This window comes from Pituophis catenifer, unplaced genomic scaffold (genome assembly GCF_029215685.1).
Source record: "Pituophis catenifer annectens isolate HBS135680 unplaced genomic scaffold, rPitCat1.0.hap2 SCAF_5, whole genome shotgun sequence".
Lineage (NCBI taxonomy): Eukaryota > Metazoa > Chordata > Lepidosauria > Squamata > Colubridae > Pituophis > Pituophis catenifer.
In genome coordinates, this window is record NW_027256885.1 from 87083171 (window position 1) to 87101688 (window position 18518).

The 18518-nt window shown below is 45.3% G+C and overlaps 1 protein-coding gene across 1 annotated transcript in view; it reads left to right on the plus strand.

Annotated features, from left to right (window-relative positions):
* The window catches only part of STX1B (syntaxin 1B), a 190891-nt gene that overhangs the window by 145466 nt on the left and 26907 nt on the right, over positions 1-18518 (plus strand). Inside the window, exon 9 of the mRNA XM_070944798.1 lies at positions 13889-13999. Coding sequence (XP_070800899.1) covers positions 13889-13999 — 111 coding nt within the window. The remainder of the gene's footprint in view (positions 1-13888; positions 14000-18518) is intronic.

An 18518-nucleotide genomic window follows, 5' to 3' on the forward strand; every position in this document is an offset into this window, starting at 1 on the left:
CTGTAAAGAAAATTATGCAAATGACTGCCTCTCCAGCAGGCCAGAAATTGATAGGAGATATGCTGGGAGGCGAGAAGGCAGGGTCGGCAATGAATCTACAGAGCATGCAGACAACTCTAAATATGATTCAGGAGGTGATGCTGAAAACCCAAGAATCGATTGGAAAAAAACATGAGGAACTAAAGAATGACATGGGTGAAGTAAAAGAAGATATTAGGAAACTAGATGATAGAATGGGAGAGATACAAGAGAAAATTGCCAAGAACGAGCAAAGAATAAAAACTGTGGAAGTAAGAATGGAACAGACAGAGAAAAAACTAGAGGAGACAGAAAAAAAAACTGATGGCAACGAACCAAGAGCTCAAAGAGGTGATAACATATCTGGAAATGGACAAATCCACATTCTATCTAAGATTCCAAAATATATTAGAAAATAAAGAAGAAGACCTCCTGAATCTTATGATTGAGTTGTTGGTCGATAACTTGAGGATGGATAGGATTGATTTCCAAAATGGTACTGATGAATTGTACAGAGTGCATACGAATTATGCACGGTGACATAAGTTGCCACATGAGGTACATGTACGATTCACAAAAAAACCAATTAGGGACGAAATTTATAGGAGAACATGGGACTCATCGCTGATATATAAAGGGAAAGAGATACTGACACTCAAACAAATACCTAGGAGAGTAAAGGAGCAAAGGCGAAACTACCACTTCCTCTCCTCTCAACTTGTGAAATATAAAATAATGTTCCGCTGGCTTATCCCAGAAGGCTTGCTAGTGATGTGGCAAGACAAAAAAATTAGGCTAGATACACCAGATAAGGCTCAGGAATTCTATGATCAATGTATAGCAACAGATGAGGAGAGGGAGAGTGGGGAGGAGATAGAAGAGAAGAGTCAGGAAGAAGGAAAGGAATTGGAAACTGAATCACAGGAGAGGGCTGAAAGAGAACAACAGGAAAGAATGGGCGAGGTCGAAGACACAAAGAGAAACGAGACTAAGGAAAGGAACTAGGGCCATCAATAGAAGATAAAATGGAAGAAGAAATCAAATTAATTTTGATTAACATAAATGGTTTAAACTCTCCGGACAAAAGGAGGCAGGTTCTATCCAGACTTCAAAAATATAAAATGGACTTTGCATGTTTGCAAGAAGTCCACATTAAAAGAGAACAAGGACACCTATTAGAAGCCCCCAAACTAGGAAAATTTTACTCAGCTCTTGCATCACAAAAAAAGAAAGTAGTAGTAGTACTTTATATTAAAGATTGGTTACAACTGAGACAAATTTTTGCTGATGAGGAAGGAAGAATTTTATTAATTGAAATAAGAATAAATAAAAAAAAGATTTTATTGGCAGCTATCTATGCACCGAATACCAAACAAGGGGAATTTTATTATAATTTACATCAAAAATTAATAGAATTGGAGAGTGAAAATGTGTGTTTATTGGGAGATTTTAATGTGGTCATAGACTCAAAACAAGGTTATCTATCGGGGGGAAAAAATAAGAAAAGGAAGATACTACCGCCTACTTTTTTTGACATGATGCAAGAGTTGAATATAAAAGATATCTGGAGAGAACGAAACCCACACAAAAAACAGTATACTTTTTATTCTAACCCACATGATTCATGGTCCAGGATAGATATGATTTGGATGGATTCGGAATTAAGCAAAAATATAGAGGAGATAGAAATAACATCAAATTCATGGGCAGATCATAGCCCACTGATATTAAAATGGAAAGGGAGAGTAAAAACAAGGGGAATATGGACCATGAATCAAAGGGTGATAAAAGAGAAAAAATATATATAGTTGTGCTCATAAGTTTACATACCCTGGTAGAATTTATGATTTCCTGGCCATTTTTCAGAGAATATGAATGATTTATTTATTTATTTATTTATTTATTTATTTATTTATTTATTTATTTATTGCGATTTATATGCCGCCTTTCTCCCTAGGGACTCAAGGCGGCTTACAAAATGACAACTTCAATACAAATCACAATACAATACCAAATTAAAATCAGTAACCCAATTAAAAAACGATTTAAAATTATACCAGTGTACCCCCAAATGGATCAGTTTAATTGGCGGAAGAGCCACGTCTTCAGCTCACGACGGAAGGAAAGAAGGTCGGGGGCTGTCCTGAGCTCAGTGGGCAATCCATTCCAGAGGGTCGGGGCTCCCACAGAGAACGCCCTCCCCCTGGGGGTCGTCAGCCGACATTGTTTGGCCGACGGCACCCTGAGGAGGCCGACTCTGTGAGAGCGCACAGGACGATGGGAGAACGGCTGGAGATGGTCCTGCAAGTACCCTGGGCCTAAGCCATGAAGGGCTTTATAGGTGAGCACCAGCACCTTGAAACGTATCCGGAGTGCCACCGGTAGCCAGTGCAGCTCACGCAGGAGAGGTGTTACACGGGAGTATCTAGACGCCCCCGTAACTACCCGCGCGGCTGCATTTTGGACTAGCTGAAGCCTCCGGACACATCCCAAGGGCAGCCCCATGTAGAGGGTGTTACAGTAGTCCAACCTAGAGGTAACAAGGGCGTGAGTGACCGTGGTGAGGGCATCCCGGTCTAGGAACGGGCGCAACTGGCGTACAAGACGGACCTGTGCGAAGGCCCCCCTGGTTACGGCCGTCAGATGGTCATCTAAAGACAGCCGAGAATCCAGGAGGACACCCAAGTTGCGGACCCTATCGGAGGGAGCAAGGGTTTCACCTCCGATCATTAAGGATGGAACCTCCAGATCCTGGGATGCCGGCATCCACAGCCACTCAGTCTTGGAAGGGTTGAGTCTAAGCCTGTTCCTCCCCATCCAAACCCGCACCGCTTCCAGGCAGTGGGACATCACGGAAAGGGCATCCCTAGGGTGGTCAGGGGTGGAGATGTAAAGCTGGGTATCATCAGCATATTGATGATACCTCACCCCAAAACCACGGATGATCTCACCCAGCGGTTTCATATAGATATTAAAGAGCAGAGGAGAGAGAACCGAGCCCTGAGGCACCCCACAAGTGAGAGGCCTCCGGGAGAATCCCTGACCCCCTGCCCAAACAGACTGCAGATGGCCCGAGAGATAGGAGGAGAACCACTGTAAAACGGTGCCTCCTAACCCTATCCCCCTGAGCCGCTGCAGCAGGATACCATGGTCGATGGTATCGAACGCCGCTGAGAGGTCAAGAAGGACCAGGATGGAGGAGCAACCCCCATCCCTGGCCCGCCAGAGATCATTTACTAGGGCGACCAATGCCGTTTCTGTGCTGTGGCCACGCCTGAAACCAGATTGGTAAGGATCCAGGTAGTCAGTTTCCTCCAGGAATTGAGGGAATTGCTGTGCCACCACGGACTCAACAACCTTCGCTAAAAAGCTAAGGTTGGAGACTGGACGGTAATTGTTAAGTACGTCAGGATCCAGGTTAGGCTTCTTAAGGAGGGGTCGAACCACCGCCTCTTTAAGCGCAGCGGGAAAGACCCCTTCCTTTAGTGAAGCGTTGACAATAGCCTGGATCCAGTCTCCAGTCACCTCCCTGGCTGCCGAAACAAGCCAGGAGGGACAAGGGTCCAGTAAACAAGTGGAAGACCCCAGCCTACCCATAATCCTGTCCACGTCATCCAATGAAACAGGCTCAAACTCAACCCAGATGTCTCCACCGAGACTAGGCCCTGTCACCTCAACGGACTCTGTCCAGTCGGAGTCCAACCCGGTCCGAATCTGAGTGATTTTATCTTGCAGAAACTGTGCAAAGTCCTCAGCACGGCCCTGTAAGGGGTCCTCCCTCGCTTCCTGATTAAGGAGGGAGCGGGTCACTCTAAACAGGGCTGCTGGGCGATTTTCTGCAGATGCAATGAGAGTGGCGAAATAGTTACGTTTCGCCACTTCCATCGCCACAAGATAAGACCTAATATGGGTTCTTAGTTGTGTTCGATCGGACTTGGATCGGGAGGATCTCCAACCACCCTCCAGGCGTCTTTTCCGACGCTTCATTTCCCTGAGCTCCGCGGTAAACCAAGGAGCCGCCCGGGATCTGCGTCGGATCAGAGGCTGCAAAGGCGCGATTCGATCCAAGGCCCCCACTGCAGCCTGTTCCCAGGCCGCGACAAGGGTCTCAGATGAATCGTGGGCTAAGGAGGCGGGAAATGACCCAAGCTCCATCAGGAAACTTTCGGGTTCCATCAGGCGCCTGGGGCGGAACCATCTTACTGGTTCCGCACCCCTGCAACGGGGGATGGCGGAGGAAAAGTCGAGTCTAAGGAGGGAATGATCGGTCCATGACAGAGGGTCAATAGATAGAGTCCCCTCCCCACGATCATTTATGATAACACGAAAACCTTTCTTTCACTCATGGTTAGTGTTTGGCTGAAGCCATTTATTATCAATCAACCGTGTTTACTCTTTTTCAATCATAATGACAACAGAAACTACCCAAATGACCCTGATCAAAAGTTTACATACCCTGGTGATTGTGGCCTGATAACACGCACACAGGTTGACACACAGGGGTGTGAATGGCTATTACAGGTAACCATCCTCACCTGTGATCTGTTTGCATGTAATTAGTGTGTGTGTATAAAAAGTCAATGAGTTTCTGGCCTCCTGACAGACCCTTGCATCCTTCATCCAGTGCTGCACTGACGTTTCTGGATTCTGAGTCATGAGGAAAGCAAAATAATTGTCAAAGGATCTGCGGGAAAAGGTAGTTGAACTGTATAAAACAGGAAAGGAATATAAAAAGATATCCAAGGAATTGAGAATGCCAATCATCAGTGTTCAAATTCTAATCAAGAAGTAGAAAACGAGGGGTTCTGTTGAAACCTAACCACGGTCAGGTAGACCAAGTAAACTTTCAGCCACAACTGCCAGGAAAATTGTTCGGGATGCAAAGAAAACCTATAAATAACTTCAGGTGAAATACAGGACTCTCTGAAAACATGTGGTGTGGCTGTTGCAAGATGCACAATAAGGAGGCACTTGAAGAAAGATGGGCTGCATGGTCGAGTCGCCAGAAGAAAGCCATTACTACGCAAATGCCACAAAGTATCCTGCTTACAATATGCCAAACAGCACAGAGGCAAGCCTCAAACCTTCTGGCACAAAGTCATTTGGAGTGATGAGACCAAAATTGAGCTTTTCGGCCACAACCATAAACACTACATTTGGAGAGGAGTCAACAAGGCCTATGATGAAAAGTACACCATTCCTACTGTGAAACACGGAGGTGGATCGCTGATGTTTTGGGGATGTGTGCACTACAAAGGCACAGGAAATTTGGTCAGAATTGATGGCACGATGAATGCAGTATGTTTTCAAAAGATACTGGAGGACAATTTGTATTCATCAGCCCGGAAGCTGCGCATGGGACGTACTTGGACATTCCAACATGGCAATGATCCTACACACAAGGCCAAGTCGACCTGTCATTGGCTACAGCAGAATAAAGTGAAGGTTCTGGAGTGGCCATCTCAGTCTCCTGACCTCAATATCATTGAGCCACTCTGGGGAGATCTCAAACATGCAGTTCATGCAAGACAGCCCAAGAATTTACAGGACCTGGAGGCTTTTTGCCAGGAAGAATGGGCAGCTTTACCATCTGAGAAGATAAAGAGCCTCATCCACACATACCACAAAAGACTTCAAGCTGTCATTGATGTTAAAGGGGGCAATACACCGTATTAAGAACTGGGGTATGTAAACTTGTGATCAGGGTCATTTGGGTAGTTTCTGTTGTCATTATGATTGAAAAAGAGTAAACACAGTTGATTGATAATAAATGGCTTCAGCCAAACACTAACCATGAGTGAAAGGAAAGTTTTTGTGTTATCATTCATGTTTTCTGAAAAATGGCCAAGAAATCATAAATTCTGCCAGGGTATATAAACTTATGAGCACAACTGTACAATGGATGGAAAAATAACTGGACTTCTTGAAGGAAAACTCAAATGAAGATATGACCTTGCAGAATCTTTGGGATACAACTAAGGCCTATATTAGAGGTCTAACAATAGCATATGGGGCGAGGAGAAACAAAGAAAAAAGGAAACAGCAATTGGAACTACAAGAGAAACTGGGAGAATTAGAGTGTAAGATGCAAGACTCCCCAGATATGAAAATCAGAGAGGAAAAAGATTTGATCAAACAAAATAAATTTGCTTGCCCAGGAGGAAATGGCCCAAAAGCTTAGCGCAACGAAACAGGTACATTTTGAACACGCCAATAAGCCAGGGAGATGACTGGCATATAAACTGAAAAAGGACAAAGAAAAAGATTAATAACACAACTGTAGGACCAAGAGGGGAATATCCATCATCGAATGGATGAAAAAAAGAGAATAGCCCAAAATTATTTTGGAAAACTTTATAGTCAGGAGAAAATAGAAGAGGAAGAAATAAAAAACTACTTAAAGGAGAGAAATCTCCCTATAATAACAGATGAATAATGAACAGAGGATAATTATGATAAATTGGTACAACAAATACAAAAAGATTTAGACATTTGGGCAAAATTACAGATATCTTTAGTTGGTAGAATTGCCGTAATAAAAATGAATATACTACCAAAATTGTTATATTTATTTCAAACGATTCCAATAAGATTAGGGAAAGTATTTTTGATCAGTTTAATAGAATAATAGGTAAATTTATTTGGTTGGGGAAAAAAGCCCGAATAAAACACAAACTTCTTCAGGACTCCAGAACCAAAGGAGGCTTCGGCCTACCCAATTGGGAACTATATTATCAAGCAGCGGCAATAACATGGCTAAAGGATTGGGTTCAATTAAGAAATAAGAGGGTACTAACATTGGAAGGCCACGATCTTCAATTGGGATGGAACACATTTTTATGGGAAGGAAAAAACAAAACCCACACATATTTCCAGAGACATCTAGTGCGAAATGCTTTGTTAAATATTTGGGATAATATAAGGAAAAATCACTATATGAAAGTTCCAGTTTGGATTTCAACAATGGAAGCCATAATCTATCCCAACGTATTGGACATAAACAAAGTAGTAAGATACTCAGAACTTTTAGATGAATTTGGAAACTTAAAATCAGAGCAGGATTTAAGAAATCGGGATAAAAATTGATTGGTGACCATACCTGCAAATTAGAACAAAATACAAAAAAGACCTGGAACAACATGGTATATATACAGAACAATTGGAACTTGACAAGATATTATTAGGAACAGGGGAAAAAATGATTACAAAAATGTATAATTTTTTATTAAAATTCAAAATGGAAGAAGAAACTGTGAAAGAGACAATGATTCATTGGGTGAGAAATTTTGGTCATCATATTCAATTAGAGCAATGGGATAGATTGTGGGAGAGAAACTACAAGCTAATGTCAGCTGCTTACAAGGAGAACCTCTGCAAAATGTTTTATCGATGGCACCTGCCACCAGTGAGATTGACCAAGATGTTCTTGAACAGGTCCTTGGAATGTTGGAGGTGCGGTCATAAATGTTAAGTTGGGTGAATGAGGACGCAGCAAGCCAGGCAGTGAGTGACAACAGCTCTGTTTATTAGGGTGAGAACCCAGCAACTGACCTAGGGAAACAGCTCCCTTTATATACCTTGCAGCTGTGGTGGTCAGCCAATCAGCTGAGGGTCAGTTAATTCAAACTGCCCGCCAAACAAACCTATTTACATAACACTCCTCCCCTCCCAGAAGTCACTTTGGGTGTTATTTGCATACAAAGTCTTTCAGGTGACCAGGGCGTGTCCGTAGCCTGGTCGACCTGCGCAGTTCAGTCTGAGGGGCGGCGTCGAGCAGGTCGGAGGGACTTCCTGTTTCTCGCTGCTCCACCAATGGAACCTCCGAGATCTCCTTGTGGGCAGCGACTTCTTCGGCTGGCGGGAACTCCTTGCTGGGACAGCTCCGGATGCCAGGATCGTCAGCTAAGTCCTCCGCTACACTCGGGCTTGACTTAGTTTGTTGTTCTGGCTGGTAGTCAGGGAGCGGTTCGTTGACGTTTTCCTCGGCGTCTGTTGCGATTCGCCTTCGCAGTTGGTCTATGTGCCTGCGCCAAACTCTCCCGTCCCCCATGTCTACCCTGTACAATTTGGGCCCCGTAATCTCCGTGATTGTCCCTGCTTCCCAGAGTGGGCCCTTCCCGTAGTTTCTGGCATGGACTGGAGTCCCTATGGTGAACTCCCTGAGTTTCCTCTCCCCCCCCCTTGAAAACCTCGGGGGAATAATTGGGATCCTCCCCATGAGTAGTTCTGCCGGGCTTCGGCCTGTGGCTGTGCAAGGCGTGGAATGCTGGGCTGTTAGGAACCGATCTATCCTTTCCTGCCAGTCTCCGGGGCCTAGGCATGAGAGGGCCTCTTTGGCCGTTCTTACGAATCTCTCAGCCTGTCCATTACTAGCCGGATGGAACGGGGCTGAGAGGACGTGTCTGACCCCCAACTCCGCTAAATACCCTTCGAACTGTGTGGCCGTGAACTGGGGCCCATTATCTGACACTAAGATGTCCGGTAACCCATGTGTAGCGAATAACTGCCTCAGTTCCCTAATAACTGCGTCGGTGGTAGTGGCCTTCATGAGCTTAATTTCCAGCCACTTGGAAAAGGCATCTACTACGACCATGAATGTCTGCCCGTGAAATGGCCCCGCGAAATCTATGTGGATTCTGGACCAGGGTCCCTTGGGTCTTTCCCACTCCCTCACCGGTGCCGTTGGTGGATCTGGCCTAGACTCTTGGCAGGGCTGACACCTCCCCACCCACTCGGTAATGTCTGCGTCCATGTTGGGCCACCAGACGTAGCTCCTGGCTAGTCCTTTCATCCGTACAATTCCCGGGTGCCCCTCATGCAACAGTGTTAAGACCTTTTCCCTTAGGCACAAGGGAACAACAACCCATTCGCCCCATAGCAAACACCCCCCTTGCATTGTTAGTTTGTCCCGTTTGCCCACATACTGTTTGAATTCCCCGCTCCCAGTCCTTTCCGGCCACCCCCTCGTCACCCAACTTGCGACCGTCCGGATCACGTGGTCTTTGTTGGAGACTCTGGCTACCTCTGCTGATGTGATGGGCCCCGAGTCCAAAATGTCTATCAGCAGGATGGGGATGCCGGGTGTGGGGTCGTCCAGCTTGTCTGGTAGTGGGCAGCGGCTGAGTGCGTCGGCGTTTCCCATGTCCGCCCCTGGTCGATGTACCAGGCGATAGGAGTAGGCTGCGAGGAAGATGGCCCAGCGTGTCATCCTGGGCGATAGGGCTGCCGGTGTTGGTCGGTCTCCCGCGAGGAGACGCAGGAGCGGATGATGGTCGGTGATCAGGTCGAAATCCCTCCCGAACAGGTATTTGTGGAACTTCTTGACTCCCAAGACGGCGGCGAGGGCCTCTTTGTCAAGCTGACTGTAATTCCTCTCGGCGCTTGACAGAGTTCGGGAGTAGTAGGCGATGGGCGCCTCTAGGCCATTCGGGAGTCTATGGCTCAGGACGGCTCCCACGCCGAAAGGGGATGCATCACAGGCTAAAACAAGGGGAAGTGTTGAGTTGTATTGAATCAAGAAACTCTCGGCTGATAGCAATTTCTTGATATTTGCAAACGCCCTGTCCTCGGCCTTCCCCCAGGTCCATGTGGACTTTTTGGCTAACAGTCTGTGTAGGGGTTCAGCCACTGTTGCCTTGTCCTTTAAAAAGATCGCATAAAAGTTAAGCAGTCCCAGGAACGCTTGTAGTTCCGCCTTGTCTTTAGGGGTGGGGGCCTCTTGGATTGCCCTGATTTTACTCTCGGTGGGGTGTATGCCGGTGCCATCTACTCGGTACCCCAGGAACTCTACGGAGGGGACAGCGATCATGCATTTGTTGCGTTTGACCCGGAGTCCAGCCTTTCTGAATTTTTCTAACACCATTCTCAGCCTCCCCCCCAGTTGTTGCTCGTCTTCCGCCGTGATGAGTACATCATCGAAATAGGGGACTACCCCGGGGATCCCTTGCAGTAGCCGCTCCATCGTACTTTGAAAAAGTCCGGGGGCTATTCTGACTCCGAATTGTAGGCGCGTGCACTTGAAGGCGCCTCTATGTGTTACGATAGTCTGTGCTTCCACGGTAGCGCCATCTACCGGTAGCTGCTGGTACACCTGCGCAAGATCTAGTTTGGCGAAGATCTTGCCGGGGCCCAGGGAACGCAGGAGGTGGTGCACGTTTGGGACCGGATAAGTGCTCTGTTGCAAGGCCTTATTAATTGTGCATTTATAATCGGCACATATGCGCACTTACCCGTCCGGTTTCATGGGTGTCACAATCGGGGTCTCCCATTTGGCGTGGTCGACTGGCATGAGCACCCCTTGCTTTATTAGCTTGTCCAATTCAATGTCTATTTTGGGCTTTAGGGCGAATGGCACCCTCCTAGGCTTTAAACGGATTGGGGCAACGTTGGGGTCTAGGTTGAATGAAATAGGGGTCCCCACATACTTGCCAAGCCTTTCGTCGAACACGTCCTAGAGCTCCTACATCAGGTCGTCCCTCAGGGTGCTCTGGATGTTCCTCACTCCGGTGAATCCCATGCCCAGGGCTCGAAACCAGTCCATGCCCAGGAGGCTGGGGAGCTTGCCGCTGACGATGGTGAGAGGGAGCCTCTCGCTGATCTCCCCATATCGTACTTGGAACTCGCCTATTCCCTTGACTGGGATGCGGTTCCCTTGGTAGTCCTTAAGCCGGCGTCGCTGTGGTTGGAGCTGCCGCTTATGTGCGCTGGGGATGGCTTTCTTGAGGTTGGCCCATGACATGATGGATATGGGGGATCCCGTGTCGATCTCCATCTGGCACTCACGACCCTCGATCTCGACCGCGGTGTAGGTCTTCTCGCCGGGTGATGTGCAGGTCTGGCCGATGCGGATGGTGTAGGCCTCGATGTCTTTGATTTTCGCGCCCTTCCGGTTTCTGCCATCTTTATTGGATCTCTGGTGCGGCGCCCTTTCGGATTGGCTGGTTAGGCCACGTGGTTTGTGGCCCTTCGCTTGCTTGGCTCTGCAGACTCGAGCGATGTGCCCCTTTTTCTCGCAGAACCAGCAGATCGCGTCCCGGAATTTGCAGTTTGGCTGGGGGTGGGGGCCTCTGCAGCTGGCGCAGTCGTCTCTGGGTCCCCGTTGGTCCAGCCTGGACTGCTCGGTGCGGTAGACTTCTCCCTCGGACTCCCCTTTGCTCTCGGTGCTCACGGCCTCACGGTGTACGGTCGCCGACCTCTGCACTGTCTGGCCATGGATGGTCCCCTGCAGTCTTTCAGCGGCCTTCACGGACGACTCTTGCGCTCTTGCCTCATCTAGGGCGATGTGCAGGGTCAGGTTCGATCTCGCAAGTAGCCTCCTTTGTAGCCGGCCGTCTCTCACTCCGCAGATTAGTTGCTCTAGGAGCATCTCATCTAGGTCTCAGTATTCGCACTGGTTTGCGGCCTTTCGCAGGGCGGCGACGTACTCGCTGATCGACTCACCATCCTGCTGTAGCCTCTGCCGGAACTCATAGCGTTGGACGTATTTGGAAGGCGTTGGGGCATAGTGGTCTTTCAGCAGGGTCTGTAGTGTTGACCATGATATGGTGTGGACCGAATTCGGCTCCGCCAGGGCTTCGGCTGTGTCGAACACTCGCGGTCCTCAGTGGCTCAGGAACAGGGCCTTCTTCCTTACGTCCGGTAGTCCCTGCACGTCGTTGGCCACCATGAAGCACTCGAACCGGGACATGTAGGACCCCCACTTCTCCTCCTTGGGGTTGAAAGGCGCTGGCGGGGTGTAGGCGGACATCCTTCGTGATTCTCCTGTGCTCCGCTCGCTCGCCTAGCTGGATTCTGTGGTCGGTTGTTCCGCTTCTCTCTCAGAACGTGATTTCAGCTCTTTTTGGTTGTGGCTTCAGCTCTTTCCTTGGCTGCTGGCCTCAAAATCCCACCTTCGTCACCAAATGTTAAGTTGGGTGAATGAGGACGCAGCAAGCCAGGCAGTGAGTGACAACAGCTCTGTTTATTAGGGTGAGAACCCAGCAACTGACCTAGGGAAACAGCTCCCTTTATATACCTTGCAGCTGTGGTGGTCAGCCAATCAGCTGAGGGTCAGTTAATTCAAACTGCCCACCAAACAAACCTATTTACATAGCAATAAACAAGGAATGTTCTACCACATGTGGTGGACCTGCCCTAAAATTAGAAAATACTGGTGTAAGATAAGAAAGTGGCTGGAGGGGATAACAGAACAGAAAATAGAGATGAAGCAGGAACTCTTTCTCTTGGGCATTCTTGAAGGGAAAATGGAGAAAAAACTACAATATATAACAATGCACATATTAACTGCAAGTAGAATTGTCCTACCACAGAACTGGAAACAACCAGATATTCCTCCAGACCAAATTATAATAAAAAAAATTTATGATTGTGCAGAAATGGACAGACTGTCCATGGAAATGAAGGAGAGGGAGGAAACCGAGTACTATCAAATTTGGAACAGATGGTATTCCTGGATTGAGAGGAGATGAAAAAAATAAGGGATAATCTGTTAAATATATTATGTAGAAAGTAAAATTGTTGAAGAAATATAGTATATGAAATTGAATTAAGATTAGAGGTAATTATAATATAAATAAGGATGTAATTTAAGATAAAGATATATAGAATTAGAACTTTTGTAAATATGTTTATTATGATAGAGATACCGATATAGAATAGCTGTTATTAGTGGAAAATTTTTGTTATGCTGTTTTTCTATGTTTTTTTTTCTTTTTTCTCTGTGTTGTACTTTTGTACTGTGTTTTAAATGTTGAAATTTCAATAAATACTATTTTTTTTAAAAAAGAAAGAAAAGCATTCATCAGTTTGTAGAACTTCCAAAACACACACAGAGAGCTTAGTGAGGAGTAAGCATTATAGATGAGTACAAAATAAGTGGTGGGCAAGGTGACAGGGAATAGATTGGAAGATTTTGAAGAAATATGCAAAACAACATTCATTTGCAGATTCCTCACACATGTGATGAGACAAAGAATGAAAATGGAGTCACTGGAGACTGCAGTCATTCCTCCTCCTTCGCCCCGTCAGCCAAAACCGGTGCAGAAAAATTTCACTGTGGGATTGTAGTTTGGAGTCATAACCATCAACATCTCTTCACTTCCCAGAATTCAACCCTTCCTGGAAGCAATATTCCTCTTTCTCCCCCCCCCCCCCCACACTCACACATGCTGGAAAGCTCTGATTTCAATTCTCTGATTAGTGGGGAGGCCTGCAACTAGCCAGCGCTGAGAAGAAAGAGAGAGAGAGAGAGGAGAGAGAGAGAAGAGATAGAGAAGAGAGGGGAGGGGAGAGAGAGGGAGGGAGGGGGGGAGATGGGGAGGGGGGGGACAGAGAGAGAGAGAGAGAGAGAGAGAGAGAGATGTTCCAGCACAAAATGCCTGTGTCTTTTTGGGCTCAAATATAACATGTATGAAGCAAAGCCACTAAACCAGCATAACGGATGAACACCATGAATTACAAAGTCTATGGAGATTCTCAATCATCCAGGTCATGATTGTCCCAAAGGTGGCAGAACTGAAGAACCTTCTTGGATGAGAAGCAAAACATTTTCAAAGAAAAAAACAAGAAAATCCAGTTACCTTTTGGAAAAAGCACCTTTGGGACATCCCTGAACAACAGTGAACTACAAATTACATTTATTTATTCAGTGAATAAATAAGAATAAATAAAACCTTACAGAAAGGATTGGCCTTCCATAGATTCATATTCCTAGTTGGCTGTCAAGCTGAGGGATGGTTTGCCACTAGTCTTTAGCCTTAGTGTCCTTAAGCTAATGTTTTGTAGGCTGTTCCTACGCTTGTTGAGAATATCGACCCACCCAAACTTGAGCGTACAACTGGTCTTCCCTTGACTCCTTTTTCCCTCGTTTCAGGGCGAGATGATTGACCGCATCGAGTACAATGTTGAGCACTCTGTGGATTATGTGGAAAGAGCAGTCTCTGACACCAAGAAAGCTGTAAAATACCAGAGCAAGGCTCGAAGGGTGAGTAAGTGGGCCTGGTTATCGGAAGAAGCAAGGAATTTGGGAATTTGGGTAGCCGGAAAAGGGGACGGTACTTTCACTTACTTACAAAGGTGTGGTCTGGAGATAAGACAGATGGGAGGGCTAAAAAGTTAAGGAAAGAACAGGAGATCAAAGAAGGACAAGGAAATGGGGAAAAAAGGAATAATATGAAAAGCAAAGAGGCTTGGATCCAGTGGACCTTGGTATGGGATACATACAGGGAGAAATATTCACTTTTTATATCTTGGGAATGAATTGTTCTGCAGACCACTAGATCACTAAGCAAAGTAAGGTGAGGAGAAAGAGAATGGGTTGGTCTGTTGTTTGCTTACTTACAACTTACAAATGGTAGATGATAAAATACAAGGCAGGAATCTGCTCAAATGAAAGTATTTTCTTCCTATGGTTTACCAGGTTGTTTTTATGTGCCAACCTCTAGGTTTTAAATGGTGAGTCTGTCATAGTAGCATGATGGAACACCTTTTGGAGGTCAATCTTCATAGATTTTATCCCAAGCATTACTAATACTTCTTTGTCTTTTTTTCCCCTTTGTCTCTCTCTCTGTCCCTCTGTCTCTGTCTCTCTTCCCTTCTGTTCTCTTTCTCTGTCTTGCTCCGTGGATTTTCTTGGGTAATGTAGAAGAAAATAATGATTATAATTTGTTGTGTGGTACTTGGTATAGTACTGGCCTCCTCCATTGGGGGCACTCTTGGGTTGTAAATTAAAGCAAAAAAATATTAATAATAATATTATAATAATTTAAAAATTGTACATGCAGTGGATATAACAGCACATGTTCCAGCTACCTATAGATAAAAACAAGTTTATTGGGTCAGCAAATCTAAGTTTGTTGTTCGGCATCCATCTCTTCATCCATTTTTACTCATTTGCTGGGCACCAGGCTACCACCCAGAATATTCAGGTATTCTGGGCCTCATCCAGGGGCCTTGTTTTTTTTTTTTTTTTTTTTTAAATTTGATTTATATGCCGCCCTTCTCCGAAGACTCAGGGCGGCTTACAATGTGCTCAGCATTGTTGTCACGCTGTCCTTCCCACGGCACCATGGTCCAAACTGTGTGATTCCTGCCTGCCCCACAGACTTTTCTCCCCTTTCATCTCAGCGGTTAAACCCATGGGAAGGAATGGCTCATGGTCCTCTTTTCCTACGTAGCATGGGAGAGAGCATAACCATGAATCAAGCATTCATCGTTGTCAGGCCATCATTTACAATACAGAGAGGTAGGAGAAAAATGTGAAATACTTTAGTACTCATGCTGGTATATCAAGCACTAGCTTAGGGCCACAACCTAGTACATCTCTCCCCCCCCCCCCCCCCGTCATTTAAATGTCACACAGCAGTAGCAAATTGCTCAGATCACCAGTCCTTGCTGAGGGAAAAGAAAGTGTTATCCATACCATCAACCAATGCTGATCTTTCTCTTTCCATAAATGAAATGGGAAAAGCCATGTGCTGGCAGTCCTTAGGGCAACATAGCACATGATTTCCAAGAAGAGGGGGGGGGGGGTTTGTTTTTTTTTAAAAAATCAGACTTTTCAGAAATGTCAATGTTTTCATTCGTAGGTACCTGGAAAAAAATTTAGTCAGTTCTCAGGGCACAGTCTACTCACCTGCTGCACCCTCCTCCATATGCAGATTTTGCTGCCCTAGTATAACCAGCCTCATCTCCTTCTCTTGGCAGAAATCTGCATTAGCTCCAGGGCTAGCTAAGCCTGATGACACTTCGAAGGGACCAACTCAGTTCCTCAGATATCAAGGGATGCCATCATCCTTGAGAACTTTTGTGACTCAATTTCCCAGGCGCTCTCAGTGATGGCTCCCGTGATACACAAGGTGGAATGCAACTCTGGGAGACATTGGGTGCACCAACACCGTTCTGTTTTTCCCAAAGAGCATGCTTGAGCACCATTTGCAAGATTTAGCAGATAGATGACTACGGTGTCCGTCTCGACGTGGTACTGTTAAGCAATACTGCAACTATCTGGTTTATTGTGACTGAAGGAATGGAAATTTCAGCAGTTCGGCACCAAGTCCTCAGGATAGCAAGAGCATGACTTACAATCTTATCCAGAACTCTAGAGACTCATATATTTAAGCGTTAAGAAACAGTGATCATGGCACCCAGTCAAACCATGGACATATTGGTATAAAATTCTGAATTTCTGCTAGTTCAGAATAGTGTTGCAAGGCCGTATTGTCCTTATTCCAGCCTTTGCACCTAGGGGCCAAGGAATAATTTGTTTCACTGCTATTTGACAATGCAAGAAATTAAACAGAAATTAAATCCAAACACAGCCTTCAATATAGATTCAAACCAGATGTGATGTCACTACTTAGGTTGACCTGGTGTGCATGTTTTTTTAAGCACCAATAGAAGGATGGGATGAACTAAGTCAGATTAGGACTGGGAGGAGGGTGGTGGAATTGACATTTAGGGTATTTGAGATTGTTAGATTGCCAGAAGGAATTATGACCTGGGCTTCCTATTACTTTAGGAAGAAAGGATTTCCCATTTCAAATGCCAAGTGTGAGGATTCCAGTGAACCTCACAGGAAGGTTGGATGTCTTCTGCCCTCTCGAATAGACCCAATTGAGTTCACACTGTCCTCTCTGCCTTTAATCTTTTTTTAAAAAATGTATATATTAGGGTCAACCACATGACTAACTTCAGATCCAGTTTGGTTTCTCGAGGACCAAAAGAAGTAGCTCTGGGCTACAATACACCTTCAGAAATATGACAGGTGCAGGAACAACTTATAACTTTATGTTTTGGGTTTTTCTAACAAAATTTAAAAAAAAACCTTCTTTGCACATTAAGAAGTATAGGTTTTGCCTTTAGCTAATTTGCTCCTAGTTGGAGCAATTCATTCTCTAGAGGCCCTACATCGTGTGGTATTTTTGAGGCTACCATTAATACCAGAGTAACTGAGAAATAAATCAGGCCTCTTGGGGTTCTGATGCCAGAAATCAATGAACAGTTTAGGAAAACTCTTTGTTTTCTGATAACTCACTAAACTTGACAGTGTATGATTGCTATGTGTTCTTTCATAAACCGAGAGACAGAGGAAGGCCTGCAGCCTCTGTTGCTTTCACAGCAAAATATGATGGCCACAAATGTAGAGAAGTGAATAGAATAGAATTTTATTGGCCAAGTGTGATTGGACACACAAGGCATATGTCTTGGTGCATATGCTCTCAGTGTACATAAAATAAAAGATACATTCATCAAGAATCATAAGGTACAACACTTAATGATAGTCGTAGGTTACAAATAAGCAATCAGGAAACAATATCAATATAAATCGTAAGGATACCAGCAACAAGGTTACAGTCATACAGTCATAAGTGGGAGGAGATGGGTGATGGGAATGATGAGAAGATGAGAAGATTAATAGTAGTGCAGACTTAGTAAATAGTTTGACAGTGTTGAGGGAATGATTTGTTTAGCAGAGTGATGGCGTTCAGGAAAAAACTGTACTTGTGTCTAGTTGTTCTGGTGTGCAGTGCTCTATAGAGTCATTTTGAGGGTAGGAGTTGAAACAGTTTATGTCCAGAATGTGAGGGGTCTGTAAATATTTTCACAGCCCTCTTTTTGACTCGTGCACTATACAGGTCCTCAATGGAAGGCAGGTTGGTAGCCATGGTTTTTTCTGCAGTTCTCATTATCCTCTGAAGTCTGTGTCTGTCTTGTTGGGTTGCAGAACCAAACCAGACAGTTACAGAGGTGCAGGTGACAGACTCAATAATTCCTCTGTATCAGCAGCTCCTTGGGCAGTTTGAGCTTTCTGAGTTGGCGCAGAAAGAACATTCTTTGTTGTGCTTTTTTGATGACGTTTTTGATGTTAGGTGTCCATTTTAGATCTTGCGATATGGTAGAACCTAGAAATTTGAAGGTCTCTACTGTTGATACTGTGTTGTCTACTATTGTGATAGGTGGAAGTATGGAAGGGTTTCTCCTAAAGTCTACCACCATTTCTACGGTTTTGAGTGTGTTCAGTTCCAGATTGTTCCAGTTGCACCACGAGGCTAGTTGTTCAACCTCCCGTCTGTATGCGGATTCATCATTGTCTCGAATGAGACCGATCACTGTTGTGTCATCTGCGAACTTCAGTAATTTAACAGTTGGATCGTTAGAGATGCAGTCATTGGTATGCAGAGAGAAGAGAAGTTGGGAGAGCACACAGCCTTGGGGGACCCCTGTGCTAATTGTACAGGTATCTGATGTGATTCTGCTTAGCTTCACCTGATGCTTCCTGTTTGTTAGGAAGCTTATGATCCACTTACAAGTGTGTTCAGGTACCTGTAGCTGGTTTAGCTTAGTTAGAAGAGTGTCTGGAATGATGGTGTTGAATGCTGAACTAAAGTCTAAAAAGAGGACCCTTGCGTAGGTCTTTGGAGATTCAAGATGTGATCCATTGATTCCACCCCTTATAGATAGATCCCAATAGATCATCTAGAAGGTGCTGCTTCGTACATTAT